Source organism: Asterias rubens, chromosome 11, assembly GCF_902459465.1.
Source record: "Asterias rubens chromosome 11, eAstRub1.3, whole genome shotgun sequence".
Taxonomy (NCBI): Eukaryota; Metazoa; Echinodermata; class Asteroidea; order Forcipulatida; family Asteriidae; genus Asterias; species Asterias rubens.
In genome coordinates this window covers 14,277,401-14,297,796 of record NC_047072.1, presented here as the reverse complement: position 1 = coordinate 14,297,796, position 20,396 = coordinate 14,277,401, and the positions used below count along the sequence as shown (strand labels likewise).

Below are 20,396 nucleotides of genomic sequence, written 5' to 3'. Positions count from 1 at the left end.
AACTCGATACTGCAGTTTTAGGTGCAACCAATATTATTGGGAATAAACCTACAACTCGGGATTATCAGACTCCTAGCAAAACAAAGTCTGGTACAGCTACTCCTCGTATCAAGAACTAGTCTGGAACTCACTCCTGCCATAAATCAGCCCCTGACATACAGTGGACACCAATATTTTGTTATTGCCAAGTACTAGCGCTGGTTTTGCAAAAAGACAAAAGGCAAGACAAAAACATTAATAAGTAAATTTAATCACAAGAGGGCGTTGCACCAATGGGGTGAAAACAAGATTGGTACCTAGACTACTCAGTGTACATAAAGTAAAGTAAACTGTTAAAACAGACTACACGTTGACAACAATAAACAGCTAGCAAAGTCTGCTTTAAAAATCTGTACTCTTTGCAGGAATTCAATCATTTTGCAGCAGTTGTTGGGAAGCGAAGACGTGTAACTAACCTGGTCCTGTGAAAACTCATCACATACATTCTAGTTAGTTAGTTTGAATACCAGTTACAGCTTTTAGCTTTCCATAAAACCAGACGATGGAGGGTGGTGAACGTGAAACGGCAGAGTTATTGTACAAGATGGAGAGAATCAAAGAAATACGGTAAGCAAAGCATTTTGTGTTTACACTAGTTATAAATCTAGCCCAGGTTGGACTTCTGCTTTTACTGGACTCCTCCGTCTACCTCCATGGTGAGGTAGAATTATGGTCCTACCATGCAGTTATCACTGCCAGGCCTTTGTGTTTACAGTTTGTCGACCGTTCTTGATTGATTTTGATACGCAAGTACGGGTATACATTTGGATAATTTGGAAAAGTTTCCGTATGGCGCCACCACTTTTTCATTCGATATGAAAAATATAGTATCTAATTTACCTCAATGAGATATCCCTTTTTGTAAAAATTAGTGAAAAAGTGGTGTCGCCATATGGAAAGTTATCCGATAATTTTCCGTATAGATAATGGTGCCACCACTTTTTCACTCATTTTTACAAAAAGGGATATCTCATGAGCGAGTCATTGAGGTAAATTAAATAATATATTATTTCGGAAAAGTTTCCGTATGGCGCCACCACTTTTTCACTCGATATGAAATAATATAGTATCTAATTTACCTCAATGAGATATCCCTTTTTGTAAAAATGAGTGAAAAAGTGGTGGCGCCATACGGAAAGTTATCCATTATTTCATATCGAATGCGGACGAAACCGAAATAGTTCTAGGAGTAGTCTCGCGCCATCTGGAAACTTTTCCCTACTTCCAACATGGTTTTGCCTTGTTGTGGGAATTTGTTTTCTTCAAATTTTCTTGTTAGTTTACAATAAAACCATAATTTGCTCTGTGAAAGAATAGATACAAATTTCATGGTCAGGATAGATGACGTTCGATTTGAATATTGCTTCGCTCGTACTTTTTCAAGAAACGTTGAAGCATTGGTTGAGCAAAACTTACTCCTACTAGAACTATATATGAGGTTCGTTCCGCTATCGTCTCTTGTTCGTGGTGACAATGGCACAAAAAACTCATAGTTCTGGGAGTAAGCAAACCTTTCAAAAAAAAGAAAAAAATTCAGTGCAGTTTTTAAATTGTTTTAAAAGTATTGTTTTGCCTTGTGCACAAGGAAAGCTCTAAAAAGCAGAACTTGACAAAAAACTGTTCCAAACCAAGCCCTAACCTTTTCGGGACCCTTTTTGACCCATACCATTCTCCTTTCTCGGAAGTGATGCAAAATAAAAATTAGGTAGAAGCGCTCCACCCAACTCAACTCATCCCACAACAAACCAATATGTAAAAATGTCTTTGCTTGCCATTTTCATTTCCGCATTTAATTAAAAGGAAGAAGTATACAGAACTAACATAACTCCATGCTCCTAATGTGTTTTTTAATAGAAATGACATGGTGTTACCGCAAACCTTTATATTTCGTATTTCCACCATGCAAAGTTTCAAATCCTACTTAGAAATGACATGGAAATTACAAAGAAAGATAACCTTTTTATATTAACATTTACTCTCTTCTTAGGAAACATGTGTTTTCCTTAGTGTTGTTTTGTACGTAAACAAAGGTACAGAAATTGTTTCAGAAATAATTGTTTTAATTAATGATGACACAGGTGCATGTATGAAGGAGGCAGGATTTTGGGGGAGTTAAGGGCATTTACATGTACATGTAGTGCAGGACTGAAGACAATTCTTCAAATGGAGTTCTTTACATTGTTTACTGATTTATTAGTAAAGACAAGTATGTACCTCACGTCAATTTTCCAGCATGAGGAATTGTGTTTAGCCAGATTGTAGAAACTATGCTTACAAATGTACTTAATAATTTAGAAACCTTATTTTATGGATGCCCTGTTTCCCAATTCTTGGCAAAAAACCTACCTAGAGAACAAAATACTACAATTATCAATTGACAAGTTTTCAATTTTTTTTCTTTTCCAAAAGCCATTAAGACCTCGTTGACTTTATCTATGCAATCAATGTGAGGAGTCGGTCTTCACTGCCTGACAATGACCGAGTTGGCAGCCTAACACTATTATTGCCATTAATAAATTTCCTTCAATGAAAAAACAGTATCAGTCATTTAAGAATTTCAACTATTTGTAATATTTGTCAAACATGTGGTATGCTTAGTTTACAAGTGACCCAATCCCTCCTTGCCAAAAACACAAAAACATATGCACAAATAAAACATGATTTTACTGTTTCCACACAACACATGCTTGAGTGCATCAATGCTTTTACCAGCTTTTACACAACAAGATACTTGCATGCCATATCGCTAGTTCACAGAGCTGCTAGTATACAGAGCCGCTAGTTCACAGAGCCGGTCTTGATATCACATTTTACTACACCCTGGCCCAATGTGACCAGTCTTCGACCAAATTAGACAGGCATGTGACTTTTCCTCAGATCAGCTGATTTCCTCTCTTTTTTGATCTCAGTTTTATCATTCAAAATGGAAAAATACTGTACAAAATCATAGCAGTTTTGTAAATTCCTCTTTTTTTGGTGAAGTAATAGTTGCATGCCTGATCAGAGTGCATAAACCCTAAATCAGGTATTTATTCATCAATAAGCTTTTGTTTGATATTTGATCGAGGGTTTTGCAAGTGAAAATGTGGTTTTGACTAAAACATCCACTGTTTGCAGTTAAAATTCAACAATTTATGTTGATATTCAGGCCAAATACAAGTTCATCTTTGTTATTTGAAAAAAAGGTTTCAATTATGATTCCTCCCCAAACCAAATGACCAATTTGCTTTGACTCTCATTTTTCCCAAGTAGTCAACATTCACAGAATATTATGTTTCTGCCCATTATTTGAAAGAAACTGCTTAGATTGAAGTGTGCTTTCTCATCACGCTTTCTCTGAATATGTAAAATTCAATTTTAACATTAAGTCTATACATACACACTTTTGTATATAAATGTGCTGTACGTTCAACAAATGATAAGGCATCCCGAATAGCCCCTTTCATACTACGCTGTCATTGCTGAGGTCAAACAAAGGAACAGAATGTGTGTCCTAACCATGCACAACTTTCAGCCAATGACAAGGCTTCCTTTGACCTCAGTAAGGGTATTGTCTTAGACCCATCTGCTATAAGCTCCTCCTCCTAAGGCATTGACCAATCAAAGTCCTGTGACTACAAGTCCCATTACAAAATGTAAACAAGCTGTCACCGTTCTTATTGCTGTTTTGTATTTTGTGTGTGTGTGGTGGTTATTTTTTTGGCGCGCATGTTAACCCATTGAAACTGAGGACTGTAACAAAAAGGATCTGGATATTTTGACAGAGCGAGAACGCCCTTGCTTTGCTTGCAGGTCCTAATGGGGACATGACTAACAAACAGAACACACAATTGGAGAACAAAAAGAAGTCCTTGATTAACCAGGTCAAAACATATGGTTGCCTGTTTACTCTACTTGTTATGACATTCAAAACCAAAGGACTTTAAGAAAAAGGACAATGAATGCGCGATTGTTATCACAAAGGAAATCAATAAGGTCGTCTTTTGTCAGGACAAAGACTCAAACAAAGGAGCACTTGCCTGTGTGGGGGGAGGGGGGGGGGTCGAGGTTGCATACCTTGTGGTAGCTAGATCATACTGGGTCATGTGAAGGCATGCTTTTGTTAATAGCCTTATTTATAATATATTAATGCTTTCGTTAAATTTACATATGATTGGATAGGTCGTTCATAAAACTACAAATTTCATCTAAAATTAGAGACAAGATAACAATCTTGGGATGTTTTACATGATAAAAAGTGATTGTAGTTTGCAATGTGGTCATTCCAATAATGTTTTTCATAAAACAAATGAATGTCACTTAACTTTTCAACATACAGGACACTCAGGTCAATAATTTATTTCTGAAAAGAAGAATACAAAAGGAAAAGAACCAACCAAGTGGAAGTATTTTCCTGGGTGATTGGTTCTTGTCTATTTGTCTTGATTGGCAGCATATTGCCCCACAGCACCTTGTAAACCATTATATGGTGCTGTAAAAGGAATAGATCTCATAATTCAAACTTATTCCAACATACATTGTACCTTGCATGAAATACTGTATGTTTAAAGCGCTTTGAGACGCCCTTCGGGTGTATAAAGCGCCATATAAAAAATGACTATTATTATTATTTCACAGTAAAATGAGCTGATATATGCTTTTTAGGGATGAAATTCTACAGAAAAAAAAAGGAAAAAGACTATAATTTGTCGCTGGCCGAAGGATTCAAACAACATTTAGGATTGCCCGCAAGTTTTTTTCACTAGCCCACATCTAATTCGGTTTTATCAGATTATTTTTATTGTCTCATTTTAAAATATTTTTATTGCATGTATTGTAACAATGTACAATTATCAAAGTGTCCAAATATGACAAGTAATATTTGGAAAATTTGATAACATGCTTGAAGGAAACATAACATTTTACAATAAAGTACTGAATGCAGAAATGCAGAGAGAGAGAGATAAAGAGAAAACAAAACCCAGTGGAAAAAGTTTAAAAAAAACATATCGGCAAAAGCTGTATTGGATTGTGACAAACTTCTCAAGTTTGTGAAGTACAGTTTCTGTCACACAGTCACTGAGACCCATCCCTGGGGACAACTTGCATTTCTCTGAATATAAAAAAAAGAAATTACTACTCTAAATGTAAAACATACAAATTACTCTCTAGATCGAATTGCAGGAACCTTCTTCTGGAACAAAACAGCCCGTGGCTATAAACTCAAACATAGGTTGTTTGCAGAAGAAAAGACCCACCATACGTGCCAGAATGTGTTCCCTTCTTTTCTGTTGTGGAAGACTTTTTTTAATCGTCCATTTACTTTAGGAGAAGCTGTCTATTTGCAAATCAAGCCGGGAGAAAGTGCCCCTTGGACTAAAGCGTAATTGGCTAGACTGTTATACACAGGGCCAGGTTAATGGAAGCGTGGATCATTTACATCATTGACACAGGGCAGAAGCGTTAATGTCACCCTTGGGGCTCTGCCTGTAGGGTTCTAGTTATATGGAGTAGCTAGCCGAGATGATTTTCTTAGGATCAGAGGAGACACAAGTCCTTATAGTCCTTACAAATTTGTGTTGCTTAATAAGTTGTAAGTTTTATTCTGCAATGCTTGCATTCAATGTACCATCTAAAACATTGTAGAGCCTTCTTTCTACACACTTTATAAAAAAATTGGTGATGTCTATGTTGTAGCTTTCTGTAAATGCACTAAAAGGAGTGTACTTGTTAATCGTTTTTGTAATTTAGCAATGTAGACAAAAGGCAAGGCATGAGGATCCAGTCTGTATCCATCCAGCTCAAAGACATTACCGTAAACAAACAGCATGTATCTTCAAGATCCAAAGATCCTTTCAAATGTCCCAAAGAAAAAAAAAAACAAAGTATGGTAAAACAGCAAATAAAAAGTCCAAACAGCCTGACAAATCCAAAGGTGATTAACTTATGTTAAATTACTACACTAGCAAAGCCAAAGGTAGCTGGAATACAATAATTGCATTCTCCCAAGGGCTGCAACAAACTACAGGATATAATCACTATTATTTGGGTTAAAAAACAAAATTAAGGAGATGTAAAAAGAAAGGTGAAAAGTATGTACACAAGGCATTGAAATGTTGGGATTCTTTATTAAAGGCCCTGGACACTATCGGTAATTACTCAAAACCATTTTTAGCATAAAACCTTATTTGGTAACGAGTAATGTTGATGTTATAAAACATTGTGAGAAACGGCTCCCTCTGAAGTAATGTAGTTTTTGAGAAAGAAGTAATTTTCCAAGAATTTGATTTCAAGACCTCAGAATTAGATTTTGAGGTCTCGAAATCAAGCATCTAAAAGCACACAACTTCGTGTGACAAGGGTGTGTTTTATTTCATTCATATCTCACAACTTCGACGACCAATTGAGCTCAAATTTTCACAGGTTTGTATTTTGTGCATAAGTTGATATACACAAAATAGGAAGACTAGTCTTTGACAAGTACCAGTAGTGTCCAATGTCTTTAAAAGACGACTTGGTTTTAAATTGTAGGTGCAATTGGTGCTCGATGTTGGGTATAGCGATACCATCCTCTTATTATTAAGTCTTCATTGTGTGCTTTGAATCGCAGATATTCTTTAGAGGATTTTATGTGGAGGGGGTACGTAGGAACCTTTTTTTGGGTGGGGAGGGGTGGGGTGGTACCCTCTGCCCTAAAATCAGGCATGGTATGATGGTATAAATAAGTTTAATAAAGACTAAACCCAAGTTTGCAAACAGATACTCGGCAGTCTGACTCCCTAACCTCCCACATGTTTATAAGCTCCCAGCTACAGCTATTTCTTGCCTTGGGTTGGGGTTTATGCCTCGTTAGTTCTCAACGAACCACGGTAGTTAATACATTGGATATTGCCTCAGTGTTTTCATAAGGCTAGCCCCCACGCTGTGCACCGTGAAACACACTTCTATTGTACGGACTCTTTTAATTAAACTCTCTAACTTTGATTTTTCATAATTATTCATAAATTTTATCCACAATCTGAATACATAGCATCTTTTGTCTAATACTCATGAATAATTGTGAAAACAACAGAATTGAATTTGGTGCAGTAATCAACTTTTGTTAACACGTAGTGAAGAACTCCCACTGTTATTGCCATTAATAAAAACCATGGTATTCGGATCGAAAAATTGCTTCACCCCCCCCCCCCTCGACCAGAAAGCTGGCTACGTGCCTGACTTTAGATACTATGAACCGTACAATGGGCCAAAAATTGGCTTTGCCATATTGAGGTTGTGCTCAGTGTTTGAATATCCCTACTGTTATTTCAGTTGTTATTTATTTGCTTGTTTTTTCCCCAAAAGTTTTTCTTTAAAATGTTGTAGAATAACAAGGTTATGGCATCAACTGCACAATGACTAATCCCTACATGTACCTGCTGTTTCAAACAGTTTTGTCTGGTTGTCAGTATTCTTTATATTTAAAAAGATCACTTTTGTCTTCTATTAACAGTAACACTAACAACTTTGGAGCACTTACTCTGTTGATAAACTTTCCCTTTTGAACATTGTACAGTTTTGTCTGGTTGTCAGTATTCTTTATATTTAAAAAGATCACTTTTGTCTTCTATTAACAGTAACACTAACAACTTTGGAGCACTTACTCTGTTGATAAACTTTCCCTTTTGAACATTGTACAAATCTTTTCATTTTAGAAATCAATAACACACATGCTGAAAATGTTACAGCAATACCATGTTTAATTAATTTTACAGTTTACTCCTTTGATTAAGAATCTAATTGCAAATATTGATTGAATAAATGTTTAAATAGTAAACTCTCTTCAAGGATGAGCCAGAAAATACAAAAATACGCCTTGAGAATTTAATTTGATTAAAAAGCAGATTCTGCTTTTCAATCAACCTACACAATACAATGCAGTAGCTGATGCAGTTGTGTTGCTACAAGTGTGGATTTCCCACATAAACCAGCTTTCCTCCCAAGTGATTCAGAGCTGAATGCTTAAACAAACATCCATAAACAATAACGATTTCATTTTTTCCCCTGTCAAACTCAACGATCTATCCCTGCCAGCGTATGCCCGGGCTTAAGTCAACAACATGTTTTTTTGCAACAAATTGTCCCCCAAGTGGGTTGGAAAAACAGTTACAAAAGAAAATTCAAATCACTGATCTGAGTTGAGTCTGGTAGGACCCAGGTGCGGAAAGCTGCGAAGATCTAATTTAGTTCTCACTTGAGTTGTATATTCAATAATAGCTGTCCGTTGATCTGAAAGACTTTTTTAAAATAACGCTTTAGGCAGCCCCCGTTTCAATTTGCTGTAATAAATGGCTCACGGTTATGCCTGGAGTTGTACGCTTGGCTTTGTTCCAGCACAATGCATCCTTTGAATTAAAATTGCACTAATTAATTTTTTTGTAGACGGTGGATTGTTGGGGGAGCTAAATGTCAGTGTCAGTCTCGGTTGGATTCAGATGCTAAATTTGTCAAGTCTTTTGGGGAATAGTGCATTATGCATGGTTTGTCCTTCTGGGATTGACCAATCATACCAAATCTCTAAAGAGCTGTAATGTTTTGTTTGTTCAAATAAGTTATAAAACACATTTGACAATGTTTTTGTTTGAATCTATCTGCACTGAAAAAATATCACATAATTGAAAAATTATATTTTTTCATAAGAACGATGTGTTCCTTTAAAAGAGCATAATGCATTTGTTGCAAAATTACAGTTTCGATATCATAAAGAGTATGCATGATACAATTCACTCGCAGTATAAATATGATACTTTTTTGGTACTTTGGTATCGATTGAAATTTCTGTTCAAATATGTGAACAGGCCCAAATGCAAACTTAATTTAATTAGATTTGCTCCTAAGATAATCTCGAATGGTTTATCATTGGTGTGCATAAACCATTATATTGATTTGCTCCTGTGTCAATGTTGTAATGGAGTGTATTGTACTTTAGTATTCAAATGAAACTTTGAAGGTCTGTTCTCCTTATTGCCCCTTTGGATCCGAGATAAATAGCTTTCTAAAAGCACATTCAAACAGGTAATTTTTATCTCTGACTAAAAAACTTTAGAGTTTAGAACTGCGTGTGTATGATAATGAAAGTAGACTTTATATAATAAGGACCATGACTTAAACGTACACAAGTGGTTTTTCTGATGGGAATTTCCCCAATGAGGAGTTCTTTTTGCAATAATCTTTAATTGTAACAGCTCAAATAACCAAATTATTTTCCTTATAAAAAAGATAGGTGAAACATTTAAAGGATTGTACACCTTTTTGATGATGTTAAAAAACTACCATAAAATGTCTGTTGTAGATCTGATAAATATTGACTGGGTATGTCAAATAAAGATTTTTCAAGCATTGCAAAGTAAAATGCTTGTAAACACATGAAACAAAGCAAGTGCTCATGTGTATGAAATAGTTGAGCACCAGCATTGATGAGACTTGTACAGGTTTTCTGATGTAATGGAAATGTTCTTGAGTGAATGTTCAAGTACTCTATTCAGAATTAAGCACTCTTCAGAGTTCCGATTCTCTGTCTTCAAACCTTGGATAAAACAGTAAAAGATTTGTATCTTGTAATTATTTTCAGATTCAAAGCAGTGCAGCTGGAGAAACTGAAAGGGCGTCTTCTCCAGGATGTAGAGGAGACAGAGAGTGAGGAAGAGAGGATGAAGGAATATCGTAATGAAATGGAGCTCCTTAATCAAGAAAAGATGGCACATGTAGAAGAACTCAGGCAGATACATGCAGACATCAATGCTGTAAGAGTTGTGTTCATTATTAGGGTGTTCATTTAGTATACTGTTTACCAGGCCCAATACTTCCCCCCCAATTTTAACCAACAATCTTGTTCTTGTAAAGAAGTACATGTAACCCCACCACCTAAAATCCCCTCAAGAACTCCCAAGATTACCAGCCCCCACTCCCCCTGCTTAAAAGCATTGCCCCCCCCCCCCCCTCATGCCCCCACCAACAAGTTTGGCTTTTACCGCTGTTCCAAGCACACAATGGAGACACAAGGGGGGGGGGGGTATCACCATGCCCTACATGTATATCCAGCACCAAATGTCATGTACAATGTAGAGGTTTGTTTGAAGGGGACATACTGGGGTGGGACAGGTATTAGGATGGAGCAGGTGTTTGGATAAAGAGAAGGTGAAGAATCGTAAAGAGATGGAACTATTGAACAGGACAAGATGGCATGTGATGCTAGTCTTGCATCTTTGTCCAAACAATCATCCCTTACACCAAACTGGAGCAGTGAAATGCTTGTGGTAGAGTACTGCACATGTATTGTGGAAGTAAGTTAAAAGTCAATTTTATTTTGTTAAAATTACCAGATAGAAAATGTGGTGAAGCACGCTGAGCATGACAGGAACAGATCTTTTGAAGCAGCATGCCAGGCCTATCAGGAGTACATGTCTTTGAAGGGTGATATTGACTCCATGAGAACAGCCATTGGCCTAGAGGGGCTACCAACACTGAGTGAAGATGATGGAAGACTAACCCCAAGGTAGGAACGTAGAACCTGAATTGGGATATTACTGCACAGATCCCTTGAATTATTGATAGACATGGGGTGGAGGGTTTCTACGAGCTGTTGAAGACCAATGTTAAGACTCAATACCACTAGGTTGTTTTAAGTAAAAAGGGACCATTTGGTGTAAATGGTTGGCGTATGAATAATCATACTCATCAGTGTTGTGTAGCTACAGTGGGTGGTGCCGGGCAAGCCAGTCTAGAACTTACAAATTTCTCCCAGCACTCTGAGCCAAATATACTATGCTGCTCAGAACAGATTTCTCCCGGATTGCACTCCAGCAATTATTGCCCCATATCTTTTAAAATGAATAATTTGTTGAACCACTCACCTTGGTGAACTAAATTGGATTTAGAGCCCACCACTAAAATTGGTTTAGTTACAACACTGATGCTCATGTACCTATGCAAAAGTCTGTCACATCAGGACTAAGAATCACACCACATCTGCTTGGTTATAACATGGGAACGTGCCTGTACGCTTCGTTTTTGAAAGGGCAAGGGCACCAAGGCATTTTTCCTTGATAAAGGGCACCCTACGAGGAAATTTCTATTGGAGCATTTTAAGTGCACCAAGGCAAAGACCAGAGGGCAAGGAGGCAATCACCTTTGTGAAGTACCATGCCTGGGGGAAACTTGCTCACAGAAAAAAAGTTACAGCTGGCTGCCAAACTGTGTTTAACTTTCGAGGAAATAAACATCAAATGAAAGGTAACAAAACACCTTGAAATTTACTTGTTCCCTCAGTTATTTTCGAAAGAGGAAATCTGACTGGCAGGAGGAGCAAACAGACGCACCCCTGCCAGCTCCACTGACGATCCCTACAGACACCACGCCTACATTCCAGCTACCCTCAACAAGCCACAGCGAGGAACGCCCTCCATTCAGACAACAACCCCCTCCCATGAAGGTACAATTTCTCTCCATTATTTTATAGACTGCCAGTTGCAAAACACTGTGGGCAAACTGCAAATTTATTTTATATACAAAAAGGGGAAAATATTACAGAGTTCTCGCCTTATCACAAGTTAGCTTATCAGGCAAAAATAGTTTTGTTTTGTTGTTGTTTATATGTAAAATTAAAATATTAAAACTCCCCAAACAAAAAACATATTCTATTCCATGAAACGTCCAAAGAATTTATTAAGTATACTTTCAAGTATCACACATGTTGCAAAACTGTAAAACCAACAACACACCCTCACCAACCCCAAACCCAATGATTTCAAAAATAAGTATGAAACCATTGCAGAACAGACAATGTCATGGTTTGGTGTGAAGAAAGGTTTCGTAGTCAGGCTCTATATCAAATATGACAAACCCCTTTAATGATGACATGATCTGGAGCAAAAACGCAACTTTCTATCTTGATATTCAGTTCCAAACCAACACCAACAGAGGGCACTATTTAGCTAAGCTGCACCTGATGGGAACATGTGTACTGATCAACAACACTCTAACTCTATACTTATTTTATAAGTCAACCCGTTCTTTTTTCCCTTGCAGAATTGTCTGTCTTGTCATCAGCAGATTCATCGCAATGCTCCAATCTGCCCTTTGTGTAAGGCAAAGAGTAGATCACGCAATCCCAAGAAGCCAAAAAGGAAACAAGAGGTCAACTAGAGCATGAAGACACAGTAAAAGGTTCGGCAATGGGTTTGGAACAGCTAATATGGTTTATCCACTAAAACTAACCTTGGATTTTTAGTCATGAATCAAAAGTAATGAGATACCATTGTTACTTGCCAGATTTTAAAAATATTATTAACAAATCATTTTCTGCAAACTGCTGATCCATTTCGGGTACCACTTGTTGAGCGAGGGAGCCTTACAAATTGTTCTTCAAGCCCAGTTCATACTTCCTGCGAATTCGAAACAAATTTTGACGTTACAAATATGCTAAGAATGAGTGGCAACAGTTAAACTGTGTTCATCTCCTGCGAAACTTTCGCTGTGAAACAGCCATGTAACCTCAAAATTCTCTTGGCATTCGCATTCAAAGGAAGTATGAACCGGGCATAAGATGCATTATATCAGTGGGTAACTCATTTGGATGAGAATAAATTCATAAGCCAGTCAAGCAGGCAGAGACATGCAGTGATGTACATTTTCAGGTTGTATAACTTGCGCTTTTAGTACAATCAGTTTTACTTGTAAAAGCTTAATGATGTCTTCACAAAAAAAGGTTTTCACTTATGGTGGATTAAAAACTGTTTTAAGTTGACCACACTTTGTGTTTAACCATTATGAATAACTAAACCATGCTTTTCAGTTCAGCAAACTTTATTATCTCATCCTTGTAAATAATCCAAGCTACGCAAAGTATTTAAACGTTTGTAGCCTTTACTAAGCTTTAACCTAGTTAAATCCAGCACACACTGCATATAACATTGACAATAAATTGGTATGGGGGCACATACAAAGGGAGGTTTAACCCATTTAAGTTTATTAACCTTTTGGTGGTAGAGAGTGCATGGATTCCTCCAGATATTTTGTTGATATTTTAGGTTATAATAAACCTTGATCATTTTCAAATGTTCCAAATTTGCCTAGAGAAAGTAAAATTAGTTTTATATTTGATATCCCAGCCTATTTTCTATACCATCCGCCCAGGTAATAGTTAAAAAGCAGGACAGTTCTTTTCAGAACTGAGAAGTCTCCCGAACCACCGAACATCTACTCCGCGGTAGTAGAATAAAGCAAGACAGTTCTCTAAGAACAAACTCTACCTGGCAAGTAGATACACACATGGCAAACCAAATATACATGTACATGTATATTGATACCTCACATTGCAATGCCTCAAATCCTATATATTTTATATCACAACTCTGATTAGTTAATTTTTTGGGGATAGCCACAAACAAAAACAAAACATTACAACAACGGATTTTTAATAATTGTTCAATCCCCTTAAAATCACAGAATTCTTTTTTTGAGTTAATGTCCAACTCGATACATTGTCAAGTAGTTTGTATTTTTTAAGCTGTTAATAGAGCCCTCCAATGTGTTTTTGTAACCTCAGTCAGTTTTTCAAGCTCAGTTTTTTGGGGGTCTAAAGACCAAAGTTAAAGGGACACGTTACGTTGCCGGGCAAGTTGGTCTATGAAAAGCATTTGAAACCGTTCATTATGAAATGCATATGGTTATAAAGATATTTTAAAAGTAGAATATAATAATCCACACAAATATGCCTCGAAATTGCGTGGTTTTCAATCTAACATGGTCGGCCATTTTGTGGAGTAAAGAATGGTCGACCGTGTTAGTTCGCGATGTATAAGGAAAACTGTGCAATTTCAAGGCATGTTTGTGCAGATCATTATATTCTACTTTTGAAACATCTTTCTAACCAATTGCATTTCATAACAAACGGTTTCAAAATGATTTTCATGGACAAACTCGCCCGATCCAAGGCAATGTGTCCTTTTAATTAAAACTTACAGTTGTGGACATTTATTTGCTTTGTTAAGAAAATACACAAATGCAAAGCTTTCTATGCTTCTCCTCAATGAACCCAAGTCTCGACACTCATGGGGTGACAGGTCTTTTTCTTCAGCCGCGCCACGCATCTGGAACTCTCTACCACTTAATCTTCGATCTTGTCTTTGTACCGCAAAATTCAAGACTCTTCTCAAAATTTATCTTACAGGTTTTCAATGACTAATTTTGTTGTGTCTGTTTTTCTTTGTGTTGTGTTTTTTTATTTTTTTATTTTTTACTGCGCCTTGAACATTACAAGTCTTATTATTGTTATTGTTATTGTTATGGTGAAGATTCTTTAATGGAAATCTTTCAATATATGTGTATGACAATGGTACTAAGATTTGGCTGTACATTTCACAAGCACAATGTAAATAATTATTACTTGGCAGTGTTACTTAGATCAGTGCAATATTAAATGTCATTTATTTTAAGGCGTTTAACTTGAGCCCTTGCTGTCTGTAAAATAGTATGGTTGTAAATCATTGTATATTAGTCATTGGTTAGTTTTGAAAAAGTGAGGCCTGGCAGAAAAAATTCCTTGTAAAAATTTGAAATGTTTCGTACTGTAATAAATAATAAAACACTATAAAACATGCACCACAGTTATTCTTTTTGTTTGTTTGATGTATTTGATCACCTCTGAACACTAGATTTGCACTTTTACAGGGCAATAAAGTAACAAGTGATAACACATTACCATGCACCACACACCCTGTTTGATTTATTTTGCTTTATGATCACTTTGCAAATTGGGAGGGGAAAAGTCAACTTTGCACTTAAGATATATTATCCTGAAAATTCAAAAACAAAATGTAAGAAGATAACTAACCTTGCAAGACTCTGTTGTTCAAGTTATTCTTCTGAAGTGTAGACACTCAACTCCTCCCTGATGAAAACCGACCCAGTGCCTGATTCACAGGCTTAATCCCCCGTATAGTTTCTTCAAGAACAGGTCATGCATGCATGGCTGGCTGGATTCATAGAAGCGGTGTCAACAGGGATTATTTACAAATATTATTTATGCAATTCTGCAAACTGGGTCATTTAAAATTCTTTCATGAAGTGGGGGGAATTCGTTACAAGGACTTTTGACAACAATAATCAAAATAGCATCTACTGATCAACCTATAATATCCATTGTGTTTCTGTATTAAATGTCCATCCATAAGGGCCTTTTTATCGTAGCAGAAAGTTGCTACATGTATGTATTTATCCCAAGTACGACATACACAAAGCTAACCACACTGTCCCTGGGCATGGGGCTTTACAAATTCTTCTAACAATCAACTTTCATACAAAGCACCATTTGCTTTGGTTATTTTGTCATTTTGAAAACAATACTGATTTTTGTAAGCAGTTGAGTGATGAATATTTGTGTAAAAAGTGACTTACTTACCTTGTGAAAACTGTTGTCTGAGCAGAAACCTGGCCAGAGTGGGGTATTTCCATTGAATACCTTCTATATTTCTTGCATTTGTGTACCAATGAGGACACAATAATACTTCTAAATTTTCAGCTGAGTGAATCTTCAATACTGAAACAAAAATAAGACAATAATTAAAGACAATCCCAGAACCCAAGCCTTATACAAATGCAACTGCAAATCACATTCCAAGGGATTTACATGTGAAGCATTTGGGAAACTATAGGGCACAGTTTAACTAGTTGAAATTCTTGCCAGATAGTTGTGATGCCTGATTTGTTTTGCGTTAACTTCAAGGATGAATCGATTTTAATATGAACAACCATGTACAGATTACTTTCTGAGTATCATGAAATACATGTTTCAAGTGATTGACTTCAAAATTAGGTAAAATGTCCAATAACTATTATCTTGTCTTCCACTTGTGATCTTACCTTGTCATGTGTTGTCAAAAGGAATTTGCCTGTCTTCCCTTTAATGTGCATTCAACCGTGACGCACGGGCCCTTCTGCGCTCCCCAAAAAGTCATCAATATTTAGCCTATTACCGCAAAATTTTTCACTAGTTTTTGCCAACGTACTTACCTGACAACCTTGCTGACCATGGCCGAATCACCTGAAAAGAGTAAACCTGCACGAGGAAGCAAAAAACGAGGGAAACGGGATCCGTCACCGACCCAATCCCCCAAGGAGCCTGTTGGGGTGCAAGATGGCTGCCAGTCTTGTCATGGTTCATTGGCCAATGTGAACACCAAGCTGGACAAAATTCTCGCTACTCTGGAGACCATGGGTGCTAGACTGTCCACCCTTGAAGTCAACCTCCGGGATATGGATCATCGTGTTAGTGCCAACATCAAGGACATTAACGACCTAAAACATCTCTGGAAATGCTTGAGAAGCAACATATGAATCACTTAGCAGCCACAAACAGCAGGTTCGACGGTCACCATAGTGATACACACAAGCTTGGTAACCAGCTAGACGATCTTCAAAACCGGAACAGGAGAAATAACATTGTCATCCATGGTGTCCCAGAGGGATCTGAGAAAGATCAAAAGTCCTGCGAGGAGTTTGTGGCGGGCTTTTTAGCTTTCCACATGAAGCTGGAGGGAAGTGAAGAAGTTGAAATCGAACGGGCCCACCGCACTCCGGGAAACCATCAATCTCGCTCCGGGTCCGGTACTCAGACTCGCCCACGACTAATTCACGTCAAGCTCCTCAGGTATACGGACAGAAAATTCATTCTCAAAAACGCCGCCCGAACCTTGAAGAACAATCCCTACAAAGGAGCTAACATCTACATCACCGATGACGTCACCTCAAGGATCCGGGCAGGCAGAAAATGTCTCAGAGAGGATCATCTCCAATCCATTCGAAATGACTCAAGGGTACAGTTCGCCTACATCCCTATGTCCGTCCCCGCAGTAATCTCCTACAAACTGAAAAGCGGTCCGTTCAAGACCTTTCGGCTTGGGGAAGCAACCCCCATCTCCTAGCTTGTTTTCTTCATAGTACAACCCACGTCAGCTGAGTAATTTTCTTCTGAGTGTTATCACAAGATTTCTTTAAATTTAATTGTATATTATTTTCACAAATCAATCTTATTGGAATGTACTTGTGTTATTTTCTTGTAAATCAAGTTACCCCATGTTGCTTTATATTGTGGTGCCATTTTGTTCCCTTTGCTTTCATCAGTCTGTACACAGTGCATCTTCTTATTCTTAGCTTGATACATGTAATCACCCCATTGTACTTAATCAGTCTGCTTGTCCGTCGTCACCAATTTGAATTCATTTCACACAATGAGTGATAACGAAAGCGCAAGTATTGACGACAGTAGCTCTGAGCCATTGAATGACACTACTCTTCGTTTCAATGATTGTGTTTTTAACCCGACAATTCTGAATTCAGCGAATCCTAGTCAGCTTTTATTTAACACCTGTGGTGCTCAATACCTGTCAGAAAGACAACTCAGAGATAAAACAAAGGAATTAGAAAATGACTCCTTTTCAATCTTCCACGCCAATATCAGAAGTGTAAACAAAAATGTTGAAGATCTCACCTTTACTCTAAATGAAATACAACATAAGTTCCACATTATCGGTCTTACTGAAACATGGCTCAAAATCACCCCGCATTCTATGTTATCCATTCCTGGATATAAATGTGAGCACAAAAATAGACCTATGCAAAATGGCGGTGGTGTCATGTTATATGTAAATGACTCATTGCAATACACCATTCGGCCCGACATTGTTAGTGCTTCAGGATGTTTTGAATCAATTTTTTTAGAAATCGGTACAAATACAAAGAAAACTATCATCATAGGTTTAATTTACAGACCTCCCGGTCTTGCTGTTTCTAACTTTTCCGAAGAAATGGATGAAATTCTTAACAAACTAACGACTGAAAACAAAATCTGCTACATTTTAGGGGATCTCAATATAAACTTACTTAAAAGTGATTCCCATAACCCAACTCGCGAGTTTTTGGATATCTTATATTCACACTCCTTTCGCCCCACTGTAGACAAACCAACAAGAATAACGTGCAATTCAGCTACTCTTATTGACAGCATTTTCACCAACAGCGTAGACTCTCATCAGGCAGAAATTATTACTTCAGGTCTTAGTGATCATTTGCCAATTGTATTGTTCGGTACAAGTTTTGTTAAAGTTACAAACTCAAATATGTTTTATTGGAAACGGGATACCAGAGATCGAAATGTCTCCTTCATGAAACGTGAAATGGACACAATCCAATGGGATGAAATTGTTAATACTGAAGATGTAAATGAATGTTACTCCCGGTTTGTTACAAAATTAAATGAAGTGTTTGATAGATATGTTCCATATAAACGATTCAAATGTAAGAAATCCGTGTGCAATCCCTGGATGACCAAGGGTCTGTTGAAATCAATCAGACGAAAACACAAGTTGTATAAATGTTATCTCCGAAACCCAAATGAATCTAACAAAAGAAAGTATGATAAATACAGAAACAAGTTAACAACTGTAATTAGAGAAGCGAAAAAGATTTATTTCACTGCTTCCTTTGATAAGGAAAAAGGTAATATTAAACAAACATGGAAAATGATCAATAATGTCTTGAACAAAAGAAGTAAAAAGCCGCCCGGTTCTGATTCATTCTTTGTCAATGGTACGACCGTAGACGACCCAAGACACATTGCTGAGCATTTTAACGATTTATTTACTAATATTGGTCCTAACCTGGCATCAAAGATTCCGGATTCAAGACTAAACCCCACTGATTTTATCGAAGGTGATTATCCTAATTCTCTTTTTATTACCCCTATAACTAAAAGTGAACTTCTGAAGTGTATTGATGGTTTATCGTCTAACAAAAGTCCTGGCCATGATAAATTAAACAGCTATCTTATTAAAAAGACTGGCACCATTATTGCTGGGCCGTTGCTGAAAATATTTAACCTATCGCTGGAGTCAGGAATTGTGCCACATGATTTTTAAGAAGGCTAAGGTTATTCCTTTGTATAAAAATGGTGACCCTAAATTAATATGCAACTACCGCCCTATTTCTATATTACCATGTCTCTCCAAATTGCTTGAGCGCTTGGTTGCTAATCGTCTTAATACCTTTATAACTAAGTATAATATTCTGCATAACTCCCAGTATGGTTTCCGTGCTAACTTCTCAACCCAAACGGCACTTATAGACCTTGTTGACAAAATCAGTTCGTCTATTGATCAATGTCACCACACTATAGGATTGTTCTTGGACCTTTCAAAGGCATTCGACACTATTGATCATGTTATCTTACTTTCAAAGCTTGAGAGGTATGGAATTAGGGGAAAGGCCTTGGACTGGTTCAAAAGCTATCTCTCTGATAGGAAACAATTCGTTCATTGGAAAGATTATGACTCTACATCTAAAACTATTAAATGTGGCGTACCTCAAGGTTCAATTCTAGGTCCAATACTCTTTCTCTTATATATAAACGATAGCTGTAATTCTTCGAAATTGTTATCTTTTATTCTTTTTGCCGATGACACCAATGTTTTCTTTAGTCATAGTAACTTAAAGGAGGCAGTTTCAGTAATGAACTCAGAACTGCATAAGGTTTCATTGTGGTTTAAATGTAACAAACTATCAATTAATGAAAAGAAAACTTGCTTTATGTTATTTTCAAATATATGTAAAGATGACAACATCAATATTTATATAAACAACTCTAAAATAAGCCAAGTTAATTCTTTTAGATTTCTAGGTGTTATAATTGACAGCAACCTTACATGGAAGTCTCACTGCCAAAAGATTCACACATCAGTTTCCCAAATTGTGGGTGTTCTACGTAAACTTAAACATATTCTGCCTAGAAATGTGCTTTTCTCTATTTATAATACGCTGGCATTGCCCCACTTTCAATACGGGATTCTAGCCTGGGGAAATACTCATGCTTCTTACCTGAACAAGCTATTAATCGTACAGAAGAAATCCTTGAGAGTTATAGCCAATTTTAGCTTTAGAGAGCACACTGCACCCCTTTTCAAGCAATTTAAAACACTCGATATTTTTAAACTGTATAAATATCATCTTGGGGTCCTTATGTTAAAGTTTGAATTTAACTTGTTACCAGGTAACATAAGACTCCTCTTTACACGAAATATTGACATCCATTCACATAACACTAGATCAGCTACTAAAATTCATATTGGAAAGGCTCGGACCACTTTATTTATGAAAACAGTCAGACATCAAGGCCCCCTACTCTGGAATCAGCTCACCCCAATACCTTCATTTAGAACTGTGCACAGTTTCAAAAAATACATGAAAAACCTACTTATAACCAGTATCGTCTAAAATGACACCACCTGTAACTACACGCGTACCATGATTATCCATTCCAAATTATCAAGTTTTTTGTAATTTCCTAA

General features: G+C 36.9%; 1 protein-coding gene across 1 annotated transcript; it reads left to right on the top strand.

Moving 5' to 3' along the window:
• The first annotated feature begins 362 nt into the window (after positions 1-362).
• LOC117296927 (zinc finger C4H2 domain-containing protein-like) lies at positions 363-13,235 on the top strand. The gene is made up of 5 exons (XM_033780034.1): positions 363-606; positions 9,629-9,800; positions 10,380-10,552; positions 11,326-11,488; positions 12,085-13,235. The coding sequence occupies exons 1-5, from the start codon at positions 542-544 to the stop codon at positions 12,199-12,201; spliced, it is 690 nt and encodes a 229-aa protein (XP_033635925.1). The 5' UTR covers positions 363-541; the 3' UTR covers positions 12,202-13,235.
• Positions 13,236-20,396: the final 7,161 nt, after the last annotated feature.